This window comes from Megachile rotundata, chromosome 5 (genome assembly GCF_050947335.1).
Source record: "Megachile rotundata isolate GNS110a chromosome 5, iyMegRotu1, whole genome shotgun sequence".
Lineage (NCBI taxonomy): Eukaryota > Metazoa > Arthropoda > Insecta > Hymenoptera > Megachilidae > Megachile > Megachile rotundata.
This window is the reverse complement of record NC_134987.1, coordinates 10155489-10169482: the sequence shown is the minus strand read 5'-3', so window position 1 is coordinate 10169482 and position 13994 is coordinate 10155489. Positions and strand designations below refer to the sequence as shown.

Genomic DNA, 13994 nt, shown 5'->3' with positions numbered 1-13994 from the left:
ATTCCCCAAATTACCAAATTTTCATCCCTTAAAACTTCTAAACCTCTAACTTCTTAAATTTCTGAATTTTCAACTCCTAAAAATCCTAAATTCCTAATTTCTTAAATTACCAAATTTTCAACCCCTGAATTTCCTAAATTCCTAATTTCTCAAATTACCAAATTTTCAACCTCTGAAACGCCCAAACCCTTAATTTATCAAATCATCAAATTTTCAATCCCTGAAATTCCTAAACCCCCAATTTCTCAAATCACCAAACTCCCAACCCTTGAAATTTCCAAACCTCTACTTCCTCAAATTTCCAACCCCCACACCCTCAAATTTGCACATTCCTAACTTCCAACTCCCGAGTTCCTAAACCCCTAAATTTCCCGTCCCTCAAATTCCCAAATCCCCAAACTCAAAAAATGTTTACCAAAATTCCTCCAAATTTCCATATCCCTAAATTAATGTACAAACGATTCCCGTCGTTGGTGGTAATTAAATGAAATTAAAATTCCTGTCGTCCTTACAGCCCTCGGCATGCACCTTGCCAGTAAATGGCTGCCACGGTAAACGGGTTACGCAATCTGATGCTGCTCTTTTTTTATGCACGCTCATTACGGAACGACCTTAAAGCACCAGGTGGACGCGATAACGCGCGTTCCGCCTAAACATCCGGAACAACGGCCGTGCCACATTATATCCTCATTATCCTTTTTATCGCCGGCCAGAATATCACTCGGGTGTCTCGCCTCTCGGAATCGTTTCCTCTCGTCGAGTTGCAAGGGCACTTTCGCACGTTTACACCGTCGGCTACAAAGTGTTTTCCAGCGGGTTAGCAACGGGAATAGTGCAAGGGAAAAGAAAAGGAAAGCACTCTCGAGGATGGTCTGTAATCCTGTCGTTGGAATATCAGCCAAGCCTCGCACGATGTTCCTTCTCTTTTCCGCGTTGTCACCGAGCTTTCGCTATTTCTGCCTTTTTATTTTTCGGCCGCCGAACGCAGCTTACATCGCGAGATCTCCGTTAAAATAAGAAAAAGACGCGGTCTAAAGCTGCTCTTTCTGGATTTCACCGTGTAAGCCATCGTTGTTCAGCGTCGGTTCGGGCTTCTACCGAGCTACGAAACAATTGCCCGTTTAATTCTATCCGCCAGATCCCCTTTGCCCCTCGATGCTGCTGTTTCTCCCTGTTAATTAAAACTCCTATTTCGCTCTTTGGCCGGGCAGAGCGTTAATTAGGGGGAATTATTTTTTAATCGTTATCCCGACTCGAATTGGAAAATTGTTTCGTATGGACTACCTACTAGCTCCGTTTCAACCGACTGGCTCCTGCAATTAACCGCGGTCGGATGATTTTTTTATTAGTATTTTACACCGCTGCCGTATGATTGTGCGTTAAAATTTAATCCTGTGTGCGGTTAATCTTTGACAAATCAGATTTACGCGTCATGTGAAATAAATGAATTCCGGGTTTTTATGTTTTTTGCGCGAAAATAAATATAGTAATTGCATGGATTGAAGCTGCCTGCATTTTTTATTATATCTCCATGATACTGGGACAGCATGCATTTTTCACATAATTAGAAGCGAAAAAATTCCAATGGACAAAATTAAAATGTGACTGGCACGTATATTCTGCAATTAAATTTCTTTAATTTCAAATGCATAATCTGCATTTTTGTTTACCTATATACATGAACTGCACTTTTTCCTTTTAATACAATATTAAACAAATGCATACAGTAACTTTTGTACGACAAATATGTTAAAATTATTAAGATATAAATATCATTAAATTAATAATTATTAATACAAATATTTACTGATTGAAGACTTGTTTAACGATTTCTTTAAATTTACTGAATTTAAAGAAATTGAAAAATGAAATTGACTTTTCAGAACACGATATATATCAGAGGATTCGGAATAAACTGGCACAGCTCCCAGGCGGGGAATAAATACAGGAAAAAGAATTTCGCGCAACAAATGAGTTCTGCAGGAAAGAAACTTGCTTACTCAAAATATCGATATTTATCGTTCCCGAACAGGGCACAAATAAACATCAATTAATCCAAAAGTTTTATCGCGTTGTTCCTTCTCGCGTCGACGCAATAATATCGCCAGACTGGCGTCGCCATCTTAAAACAGACTTACGACTTTTCCCGAGGATCTATGGGTTCCAGACCAGCGGAGAGACGCCGTTTTGTTGCGCCTTCTCGGTCGCCTTTTCCGCTCTTCTACTCTCTCAGACTTCATTCTCCCTTCCGCGACCTTTTCCCTTGCCTTTGCCAGTTCTTGTAGCGGCACAAGCTTTTTCCTTCCCTTTTCCGTTTCAGCGCGAGACTCGAGAACTTCCAAGAACTCGCGGCGCGCCCGACACAAAAACCTGGAGTCAACGTGGCACGCGACTAATACGCGAAAGAAACGCGTCGATCCTCCCTAACTTCCATCGTGTCCGCTTTTTACTCGTCGAAAAATCCACCTTCAAATTTGCGGGTGCTCGACATTTTGCGACTTAAGATCTGGCGACTCCGAACAAATATTCAAGAATATACGATGCTAGGATGTTCCATCAAGAGAGGGTGTTTCATCCAAATAACGATATTAAAATAACTTAATTGGAACAAACTCAGTGGATTTCTCATTCGAAGTTGATTTTTTCTCTGCCCGACTCGGTATATTGGATTAATAGTCCCTCCCGTTTATCCAGACAAGGTAGCACGAAAAGTTGGGTAATGATTCCGCGAATGAATGCTGCGGAGGCCCGGTAACTCTTTCAACGAACATCCTCAAGGAGGTACCGCGAGACGGTATCAAAGGGGATAATTCGACCACGGGCCGACCAACCGGCGTCCAAAAGCTTCGAGAAGCCGAGGTCCAAGTTCAGAAGCTCGTCGAGCAAAGTCAATGTCTCGGCATTCATGAAGGGTCGGCCGAGACCGCAGGAACGCGCGGCTTCGAATACCCGCGTGCCGGATGAGACCCTGCTATCATCCTTCATTAGCCAGTCGGTCGGTCTTCGTGGCGTTCGAGAGGGTTGTCAGTCGAAGCGAGACAGACAGGACAGTCGATGCGCTAGCTTTTAATCTTGAGAATCTTTAGGACGTTTGGCGACCAAAGGGAAACTCGTCGAGGCTGACGATCGACTCTCTCAACTTCTCTGTCTGTCTGGCTACTTGCGCAAACACCGTTCGCGGCTTTCTAGACGGACTAAAAAAAAGGTTAGGAACTCTCCTCAAGTTTACGGTCGAATTAAGGATTTACGCGAGGCAATTCAGCAGCCGGAGGCAAATCTTGCGCGAACGAACGAGAATCGAGTGAAGACCGCGTTCTCTTTCGACGGGGCAATTATCGAACTCAGGGTCGGTTTTCAGTTTAGAAAATTTCGTGAACTTCGCGACACGGTTCGTTAAATGGAACGATTTCCGATTATGAAAATTCTACAGAGTTCGCCGAGCAGCGGCAGTTCGATGGCCCGACAGGCTATTTTCGAAAACGACGTTAGTTCCCCGTTGTAGGCAACTTTGCGTTGCTTGCTAACAAATTACGGGAGTTCGGTAAACTGGTAAGCGATCTTTGCCGCTTGGACCGATCGAAGAATCATGTGAGAGGGCGAAAACCACGGAAATTTTTTAGAAAACGCAGGTGCAGAGCGTTTCTGAGATGCAAACTTGGGTCTTAAATATTTTCTTATGTACATAGATGCACTCTGCAAGAATCTTAAAATAACACGAGTCTACAAGAATTTAATACTTAAGTCTCTATACAAATGACAGACCTCAATATAAAATATTGTATCAATATAAAATAAAGTACTACAGTGAATATTAACTCAAAGTGAAATTGATGTTGCTCAGCAAAATCAAAACATTTATCACAAGATATTTCTAGTAATTTAAAAATCGAAACAAAATTGACCGTATCCATATATGGAAATTTGAAGAGAAGCAGTTAACGAGACTAGCGTCAGTTAGAATTAAATACAAACAGGCGCGTAGCGTTTCACGTAAATTTCATTACGCTACTTATGTGCATGCACGTCCAGAACACGTTAGACGTCAAATGCGCGTGCAAATTAGATCAATGGATCAGTTTGAGAAGCTCGTCGAAATTAATATCCGTTCTGTTAGTTACCAGCGATTCGATAGCAAGGGCTTACGATTCATGATCGTATCATGGCGTACAGTCGCGGCCGCAAGTACAGATTGAATTAACGTACTGTTTGGTAGTTGGTACACGGAGATTCCGTGACCTGCGGTTTCGCGATACGCCCCGATTTTTCGTCAATTAAAATCTGAATATCCCGCTACGTTACGCGAGTTGTATATCCACCCTACATATCAATTTTTACGGTTTTTGGATTCAATCTATGTATATCGATTTTAAAAGGCTATACGGCGCAATGTAAATAACTAATCGGGATTCGAATTTATTTTTCTTCGAATTTTAATCCTAATGCAATATGCAATTTTATGGAACAAATTTGCTAAATTAAGTTAAGTTGTTGAATGATAAAAGATAATGATAAAATTCTAAATCACTGTGTTTGCAACATATTCACTCTCTTGCAAAAGTAGAGGGATAACATTTTTTGTGTATGCTGAAGATTTTATACTGTATATTATTGTGTTGGTCTTTCGCATTATTTTGATACAAAAATTTGGTAGTTAATTGTACACATATTGTTACTGATATGATTCTGATTCATTGTTGAAGATTTGTACGTCACCGCGAATGAACGCATCGATAAGGGCACTGATCGTTCACGTAGCGTTACTAATATCGATTTCATGGCAAAAATCATTACGCAAAGACTCGTTATCGTCTTTCTCGCGTTACAATGACGCGTGTTCAGCAATACCGTAACGCTTCCACGGTATTTACATATCTTTAATTACACGTTTAAGCAGTGCACACAGGATGTGTAACATCATACTTGAAATACAGGTTTATCCGAACGCAGATCCAGCGTTACCGGAAACCCGACGTCTTCTTCGATCGCCGACGAAATAAACGTCGAGGAAAATAATCCACGGCGATAGGGAACAGACGAAATTTTCGTTCGTCGAAAACGGGAAACGAGAAACTCGCTGAAACTCGTGTTCCCTGCACAACGCAGCCCACCCTGCCATCCCATCAGCAATTTCACACGGAACGAGAGGAAAAAGTGGCGAGCAAATTCGCATAACAAGGCGGACAACCGCGCAATTAAAATTACGTTCGCGCGACCAAAAGAAAACGCAAAACGGCAAACAAAAACGGCGCCGTGAATTTCGTGCACGGTGGCTGTCTCCCATGGGCGATGGAAAAATTTCTCGCGGAGAGACTCGTTGACCATCGTTTTCCGTCTGCGGATACACCTCTCTGCCCCGTGCACCCCGAATAGTTTTTGGTACACCCTGGCAACGTACACACGCACGCACGCACGCCTCTAAACACGCGCTTTCCACGCACAATTTATGCACGCAAGCAGAGAGAGAGAGAGAGAGGTGGATGGTTTGACCGGGATGGTTGTGTTCGGTTGCCTCTCTGCCAGCCAACCAACCAGCCAGCCAAGCAGCCGGCTGGTCGACCAACCAACCATTCCACATTCCATTCGACGGTTCTCTCTCCCCATGGCACATAATGAAGTCAGTCCCGGCGTTCTAAGCCCCGGTAATATCGTGTGGCAGCACCCTCCCCAAGATAATATTGGTGATGTATGCTAACGGGCTTTTCGGTACCGGGCTACGTCGTTTTTACGTCCCTTTCGTACCGTGTGTCCTCCTAAATGATTTACCGCGAAAAAGAGAACGCACCGAGCACGGTCACTATCAACGACCCCCTTCGGCCTCCGCAAGAAAAACCGACGACCCTTTAATCCCACCCTCGCTGCTGTGTACGCCGCGGCGAAAAGTATTTCTCGTTTTTGTTTTCGCGCCCGCACACGCGAAAACTCCGATAACTAACCGCTAGAGAGATACGGTTAACCTTTAACAGACGCGCCAGACGGTGTCCAGGGATTCTTTACGAACTGGACGAAACAGAATGTTCGAATTTTGACGATTTATAGGGTGTGACAGGGTTTGTGTTTTGTGGGACATGGGTGAAACTTTCTATGTGTTGGATTATATAATTATAGGTTGGCAATTATGTTTGTGTTCTGTATACACAGTTTTTAGCTGAGAAGTTCTACTAGTACTGCTTCTAATTTTTAACAAGACCAAATGCTTGCTTGATTAAATAGAATAGTAAGATAGTAGAATAATAGTATAAGTATAGTAGTATTAATAAAATAGTGTAATAGAAAACTAACAGTATGACAGAATAGTTATATATAGTTAAATATAGTAAAATGGAACAGCAATATAAGAGTGTAGTTAAAGAATGAAGTACTAAAATAATAGAACATATTTTGTTAGAATAACAAAGCTGTAAAATGATAAAATAGCAAAATGCCTTAATAATAAATAATAAAAATGGTAAAGCAGTCAAATAGTAAATCTAACACTATTATAAAATAATAGAGCAGTAAAATTATAAAATGGTATATAATTATATACCAGTACATTACTCCAAATCATAAAAAATCAGAATTTCAATAAATTTCCTCCTATAATAAAAATCTAAAAAGCTTATGGAGCTGACCCGCGAGATCGTCAATATATTTTTTTACTCCAATAAAACTCTTTCCAAACTTAACAATTTACGTCAGCTCCGTTCCATTTTATATTCTATAACTTTACTCCTTTTTGCATTCGCTGCGAACTGCAAAAAGCCATCAAGAACCTCTGAAACGTGTTCCACCTACACTAAAAACATCCATCGAAAATCGAATTTTCTCGAAGCTCAACAGAACCTAAAAAGCTCGACCAACGTTTGCCTATGATAAAACCTATACGATGAAGTTATCGGTCAAACAATGAGAAACACTTTGTACATGTAAACATTGACGCGTTTCCTCGAACACGTACTCGTTATCTACGTTACACAAAGCTCCTTTTCATCTCAGATAAAACGGTACAGAATATACGGAGTGGACTACGTTAGATGGTACAACGGAACAGTAGATCGTTTTACGAAGGAAGATAAGTTGAAAATGGTTAACAAGGTTTGAACATCTAAATGCTGGTTTCCGATACGGTATAAATGGACAATAATAAGTTTATGAAATGTTGTACAACACTTATGACATGAACATTATTTCTACATCACCATATAATTATAACGACACTTCTATAACTTAACCGAGTTAAGAAGTCCTTGAACGGGGGTGGAACTATACTACATAATTCGACGTAAAAACTGAGCAACTTCTATTTCAAACATTTTTCAGTACCACGACTAGAAAGTTTCAGGGGCTGTTCCACCTCTCCTAATACCTTAGCAGAAAAATACGAGGTCAATTTTTAATTCACTACTCGTATAATCTGAACTGAGAAACGACTTTCGTTTTAAGGTTGGAACTAGTGAGTGTCACTGTGTGGACTTCACCTGACGAAGGGTTAAACGTCAAGTGTTTTAAGAGCACAGGAGGTATTTCCATAAAGTGTTTGCTGAACGCAGTAGGGGTATATGGAAACCGATTGCAGTATGGAGAAAGATGGATGGCTCACCTTTGTGATGCCTGAGATGCGATCGTCCGCAACAAGGTTGCTCGAAATAAGCGTGTCCAGGATGAGAGCCGGCGGGTCTGCTCGCCTGGCTGGGTCCTAGGATGAGTCCCAAGACAGCTGCGAGAACAGCTGCTCTGACGAACAGCAACATGGCATCCGGTAATCTTGCTCGTCGCATCCTCGATCACGAAATACGAAACACTCGAACAAAATGTGGGTAACGGGACAATCGACGCTAATCAACGATCATAACGCGCGCACGTGGAGGAAAATTTGAATCGTTGAAAGGAGCAGTTGGAGCCAGCGCGTGAAACGTGGCTGCCGACCTGGCCTTGGTTAACAGCACGCCGCACTGTGTTCACGGGTTGGTTGTTGCCCTTTGGCGTTGGCAACTCGCTGACGGACGTTCACCGATGCCACGAGGCTCGTTTTCCTCGTCCGTCTTGCACCGGAACACCTTTCGTCTCTCTTTATCCCGATCTTACGCTCCGCCAGGTATACACACACCCGGACGAGGTAGAAACTCGACCGCGTGCTGTGCCGCTTCCTTCTATCCCTTCTCTTCGCTGGCTCCGTTCTCCGAGTCCACCTCCTTCGACGCTTGTACCTTCGAGGACAAAGGAATTCTTCCTGCGCTTCGCTATCCTTGCTCCACGAACGACGCGCCGGTACCTGACGTTCTCAACTTCGCAGGTATAGAGAGCCTTCGAGACGTAGGACCGGATACGAAGCTCGGCTATGTCGGCAAATACGATCCTACGTTTCCTTTTTTCTTGCACTTGCTTTTGCACACGAGCCACGGGCGAGTCACCGCGGGGAACAAAGAATAGCACCGTCAGGGGACGCAAATAGGAACGAGACACCGTGGATAGCTGTTCAAGGCTCTTATCTATGACCAAAACGTTTAAACATTCAGCGATTCCCGTCGACGTACAACTCTATGTCACTGACGTCCCTGGTACACTTTCGTTCGCGCCATATTACGTCACTGTCGGGGTACACAGCCGCGGTCGATCGTTGAACCGACGGACGTGTACACATGTGTACAACGCGCGGGCGATCGTGTGCGTTACGAAGGAACAACCGAGGAAATCGTGGGCAACTAAATATAAAGAACGTGTCTCGCGGCGTCACATCTGTTGCGCGGCCCACGATCCTGTCGCGTTCTTACTTCATGGAGAAAGATAAGGATTTTTTTTAATTCCGGGTCATCGGGATCGTTAAATAGACGACAGTTAAACAAAGGTCACAACATGGTCTCGTTCGGGTAATGACAGAACACGCGTCTCGCGATAAAATGGAGCGTTACGAGCAACACAGGTTGCATAAACCTCCCCCTACGGAGGCCGCGGCACGACTGTACCCTCGTAGCAAAGTTGCCGCGTTCACAGGCGCTCGGCTATGCTCGGCAAACTTCGGCTCCGTTCGGAGAACGCTGCTCGTGCTCGCCGCGACTCTATGATCCGCGCCAGTTCCTTCCAATCCGAGTCACTCGTTGTCCACCACCGATTCGAACGACCGAAGAAGCGTCACCCCTGATATTTCTCTTAACCCTCGCCCCGGGGGCGCTTTTTATGGCTCGTATGAAAAATTTTCGACTACGCGGGGCCAATATGGACACCGACAGAACGCTTCCTCCGACTTCAACTTCGCTGCGAAGACTTGAATTATGGAGTCACCCCATGGACTTTACCGTGGAATCCTGTTATTCACCCCCTATTACCGATTTTTTTTCTATGTCCGACGTTCCTTTCGTGCATGACAAATGAATTTGGACGTTTTTCTTTTTGATAATGTAAATGTGTATTCCGTGCTATCATGATTATTATGATTTGTTTTTAAAGTATTCAATAAACATTTAAACTTATAAATAATTCTGTCATAAAGTTTTTTTGCAAGAAATTTGCTACAAGAAATTGCACTTCTGTGTAAATAAATAATTGACATCAAATGTTTCTTAAAAATTGACCAATTACCTGACTAGTCCGTCAGTCAGTAATTGTTATAAAAAAAAATAAAATATCTTCATTTGAAAACAAAAGTATAAGAATTAGAATATAAAATGGAACAAACTATGTTAAGTTAACACATTTTAATAAATTTCTTGTATATAATCATCAAAATTCATTCCCTAAAGTGTTGATGTACGATTAGAATGTACCTTGGAAGTTTCTAAACAGAATGAAAGATTCGTGCGGCGAGAGAAGTTGAGTAGAAATAACAGAGACTCGTTTAATTATCGGAAATATTACAATTAACTGGCTAAAATACACACTCTCTCATGCGGTAGTTTCGGGAACTTAAATAAAACGTAGGAAACTTTAAGAGTCGGCTAAGTAGGACGATCCTGTGTGCGATAAATTAACGAATCGGCCATTGTTCTTGCGAATCAAGATTCTCCACTGTAATCTTGCGGAAATTGCAGGGAACTTAATCGTTCAAACACCGCTAGTCCCAATTAAGCGGAGCAAAATTTATGCGAATAAATCTATTAGATGAAGAATTATTTGAATTGCATTGATACACTATCTGGTGTTAATTGCGGGAGATGAACTCTCTATTTGCAATTAAGATTTGGTTTAAACGCATTTTAGTTAAAATGAAATATAACGATTTAATGCAATGAATCACCTTAAGTAGTTTATCAAATTTATTTCAGAAATGACATAACAAGTGAGAAATTCGAAATTGAAATTTTAGTATAAAAGATATTTGAAAGATTATTTAAATACAAACTAAAGGATGAGATAGAAAGTTCCTTTTCTTAGACAAATAATGAAAAATTATTTTTATGTTCAAATATATTTATATTGAAAATAAAAACCAGCTGAATAAAGTAATGTATTATTTATATAATTCTGTAATTGATGGTTTAAATTTACCTTCGAACATGAGTGCACCTTGTAAAATTACTCAATTTCTCAATAAAAGACGTTTCATAAAATAATATATGTGGAAGTGATGTAAATGTTAAAGAAATAAGTAGAGTTTAAAATTAAATTGCGATTATTGCTACCTCCATCTGAAGGTTAAGGTAAAATGAAATTTCCTTGAAATCGATGCTATTGATCCATAAATTCTCCCGTTCGATAGCGTGTCTCCGGCGTGAAGGCGAATCTATATTTCCCGTGGAGAGCGTTATGGCATTATCGAGGCCGTTTCGAGTACGCAGCAGTCAGCACTCGAGTTTAACGAAATCAATGTATCGAAACACGTCGTAACGTATTCCCCGGAGGGTCGAAGACGAAATTCAAAGCCCCTCAAAAAGCGTGGCACGCCATCAACGCCACCATCATCGACGCCGCCCGTATAGCCTGGAGGAGCGCGTTCGTCCGCGGCACAAGAACCGAAGCGGATTGTATGAATAAGTCGATATGCTAATGCAAAAACCCTCCAAGTTAGCTGAGCCAAGACGCTCAGCCGACGGGCAAAGAAAGTTGCAAGGCATATCCGGTACGCTTCGCTACCTACAAAGTGTCTGTACGACCCGACGCGAAGAGAGGAGACAATTTCGTATCGTCCAACCACCACCGTACGACTATTACCACCATGATGATACAGGCCACTTCCTTTGTTGTCTCTGGCGAGAGGAAAGGGGACTGCAAGATACAAGGGAAGTCGTAAGAATTTTAGAACAAAAGAAGAGAGCCAAGTGTCCTTCCTAGAAACGTGCTTTTCCTTAACTCTCTGGGTCTTTTCGGTACGAATGAGGAGTCAGCCGGTTTTCACGACCAACAAATCCACCACTCGCTATCCCCATTTCATTGAAATAGTTTAGAATTGCATGAGCCTCTCCTTTCCTCCGACTATGTACCTCCTTTGTCGTTTCTTATGGGGACGACCAGCCGTCTCCATGAGTTCTAAACGCGAACGAGTTCAACCCCCTGTGAAGCCACCGGCAAATCGCTGGAAAAACCGTGAAACGTTTGTAAATGCGATCCGTGATACAGCACGGGATGCGAGTGAACCGTGAAAATCGCGTCTTCGCGTGCACTATCTGCAGAGTAATAAATTTTCGTAAAAAAAACGACGGAGACGTTGTTACGCGAGTGTGTAAGCGATATCGGATCCTTCTTTCCACTCCTGAAATTTCATATTCTTAAATATGGAGACGTGGAAGCTCGGAAATACCAAATACTCCATTTTTCACATTTTTAACTCTACAATTTCTATCTATTCTAGCTTTCAACTCTTCAAAATTAAGCATTTTTTTTAAATTATCAAATTCTCCAACTTTCAAATTTCTAAATTTTCTACCTTTAAAATTGTTAACTTTAAAATTATCAAATTTATAAATTTCATATCTGAAGATGCAATAAGGAAGTTCAAAAAGAAATTTTGTAAAGAATACAAATGTCACGATTTATCAACTTAAAAATATTGAACATCCCTCGTCAAGTTTTTTTAGTACAGTCCAGTCGTTAAAGTAAAAACGGTGTTAAGTTGGATGGTATGCAACATTTATTGCAGGACAGTGTTTCGTGACGTGGTTAATGGAGGCTTCGCGAATTTCCTCGCGTCTGGTTGAATTTCACAAAGTTCCCATGAAAGTTCTGACTTATGCAACGACGGAGGTCTGAATGGACCACCGTGCAAGGCGCAAACACACACAATCGGGAAGGGGTGGATAAGTTCTGGCGAAGTGAAATCGCTGTTAAATGTACCGTATTTGATTTATAGAAGTGTGAAATGCAGCTAATAGAATTCTGTCATTCGTATCAGGAATCATCATAAAGGAATTGTTAACATGAATTCGTACATAAAAACGTAAACCTGTTTTGTAATAGATATTAGTTGGTAAAGTTTAATTTTCATTTGATTTTGAAGTATAATATGATATCTAATATCATCAAAAGGTACTGGAAGACTAATTAATTTCACAGCATTTATATAATAATTTTAAGGTTTAACCCAAGAAAGAATAAATTTATTTCGACTATTTGTTGAATACCATAATTTTTTCTGAAAAATTCATTTTTAAATTTTTTAGTGGGCTGCTGAGATTTCCATTGTATTAATTTTATTCCTCTATTTGGTTATAATTATCCAAAATAATTTTTCAGACATTTCTACCAGCATGCTTAATTGTGAAAATGTGTGAGCTACATCTATAAATCCACAATGTAATTCAAATTTATTCCAAAACGTTGTTAATGTGAATTGACTGAATATCAAAGAAATCTTAACAAGCCGTTTTATTTGCACTTCGATCGTGGAAAGATTGAATTTTTCAGAAGAACATGAGTGAAAAAGGTTAATCGTGTCTTCGTATAATCGCGCTCAAATAAAACCGTACCGCGTCGTTCGACTCCGTATTTTCAGTGGTAATATTTTCGCGTTATTTCCATATCCTCATCCCATTCTACTTTTACGATTCTTTGAGAGCCACGAGACCATAAAATCCGTTGGTATTAAACGATTTCTTGCGCACGACGACAAGATCAATCGGAGACGATCAACGGTGCATCCCACACCGCTTTTTCGGACGCCGAACTGTCATTGGCGTATCTGGAATTTTTATGCGTTTTATAGACATACTTTAGTTAGTTTAGTACTCTAGTATAATCACTTTAGTGTTAGATCTCGTTGAATTAAATTGCTACGTGTTAGATTGTAAGGGGTTAGATTGCTACGCGTTGTATGACAGCACGTTGGATATCGTCACGCGCCATATCGTTACGCGTTGAATTACTAAGCGTTAGATACCGTTACGCGCCGTATCACAGCGCGTCAGATACCGTCACGTGCCGTATCACCGCGCATTAGATCACTGTACGTTAAGTTACCACGTGTTAGATCTTTACGCACACGTTAGATAGTCACTCGCCATATTACTACGCGCCATATTACCACGCGTTAATTACCGCTACGCGCCGTATCACCACGCGCTGTATCGGCACGCGTTAAATATCGTCACATGCCATATCTCTACGCGTTGAATCACTTTGCATTAAATATCGTTACGCTCTGTATTACTATTCATTAGACATTGTCCCGAGCCATATTACCACGTATCAAATCTCTACATGTAATATCATACATCGTATCCTCACATGTTACGCCATACATAAACATGAATAAAATTACACTCCACATACAAGTCCTAGCCTTCCCTAATACTCTTACAATGGATCCTCGATTATTTTCACTTCACTACAAACGTGTGTATCGCGGTAAGAAAAAAAATCGTGAGAGGGTTTTTGGAGGTATTAAATATTCAGGAACGTCAAATCGAGTCCACGTTATCCTCTTATTCCGCGGAGCTACGCGCCTTTGAAGCTTCCACGCTTCGTCGCGCTCGTCGCGCAAATCGACGGATCCCTTTTTAGTACGAATCAAAAATATTTGTCGGCGTGAAGATCAACAAAATCTAGCGTGTAAAGAGAATGAGAGGGAAACACTTATAGAACGCAGT

The 13994-nt window shown here is 41.3% G+C and overlaps 1 protein-coding gene across 2 annotated transcripts in view; it reads right to left on the bottom strand.

Moving 5' to 3' along the window:
- Positions 1 to 13994, bottom strand: part of Sema2a (Semaphorin 2a) — a 253489-nt gene that overhangs the window by 223718 nt on the left and 15777 nt on the right. The window contains exon 1 of one of the 2 annotated variants that reach the window (XM_003705815.3): positions 7580 to 8957. The exons of the other annotated variant lie outside the window; for it this stretch is intronic. Coding sequence (XP_003705863.1) covers positions 7580 to 7757 — 178 coding nt within the window. The 5' untranslated portion in view covers positions 7758 to 8957. Of the gene's footprint in view, positions 1 to 7579; positions 8958 to 13994 lie in introns of those variants that run through there. 2 annotated transcript variants of the gene reach the window in all.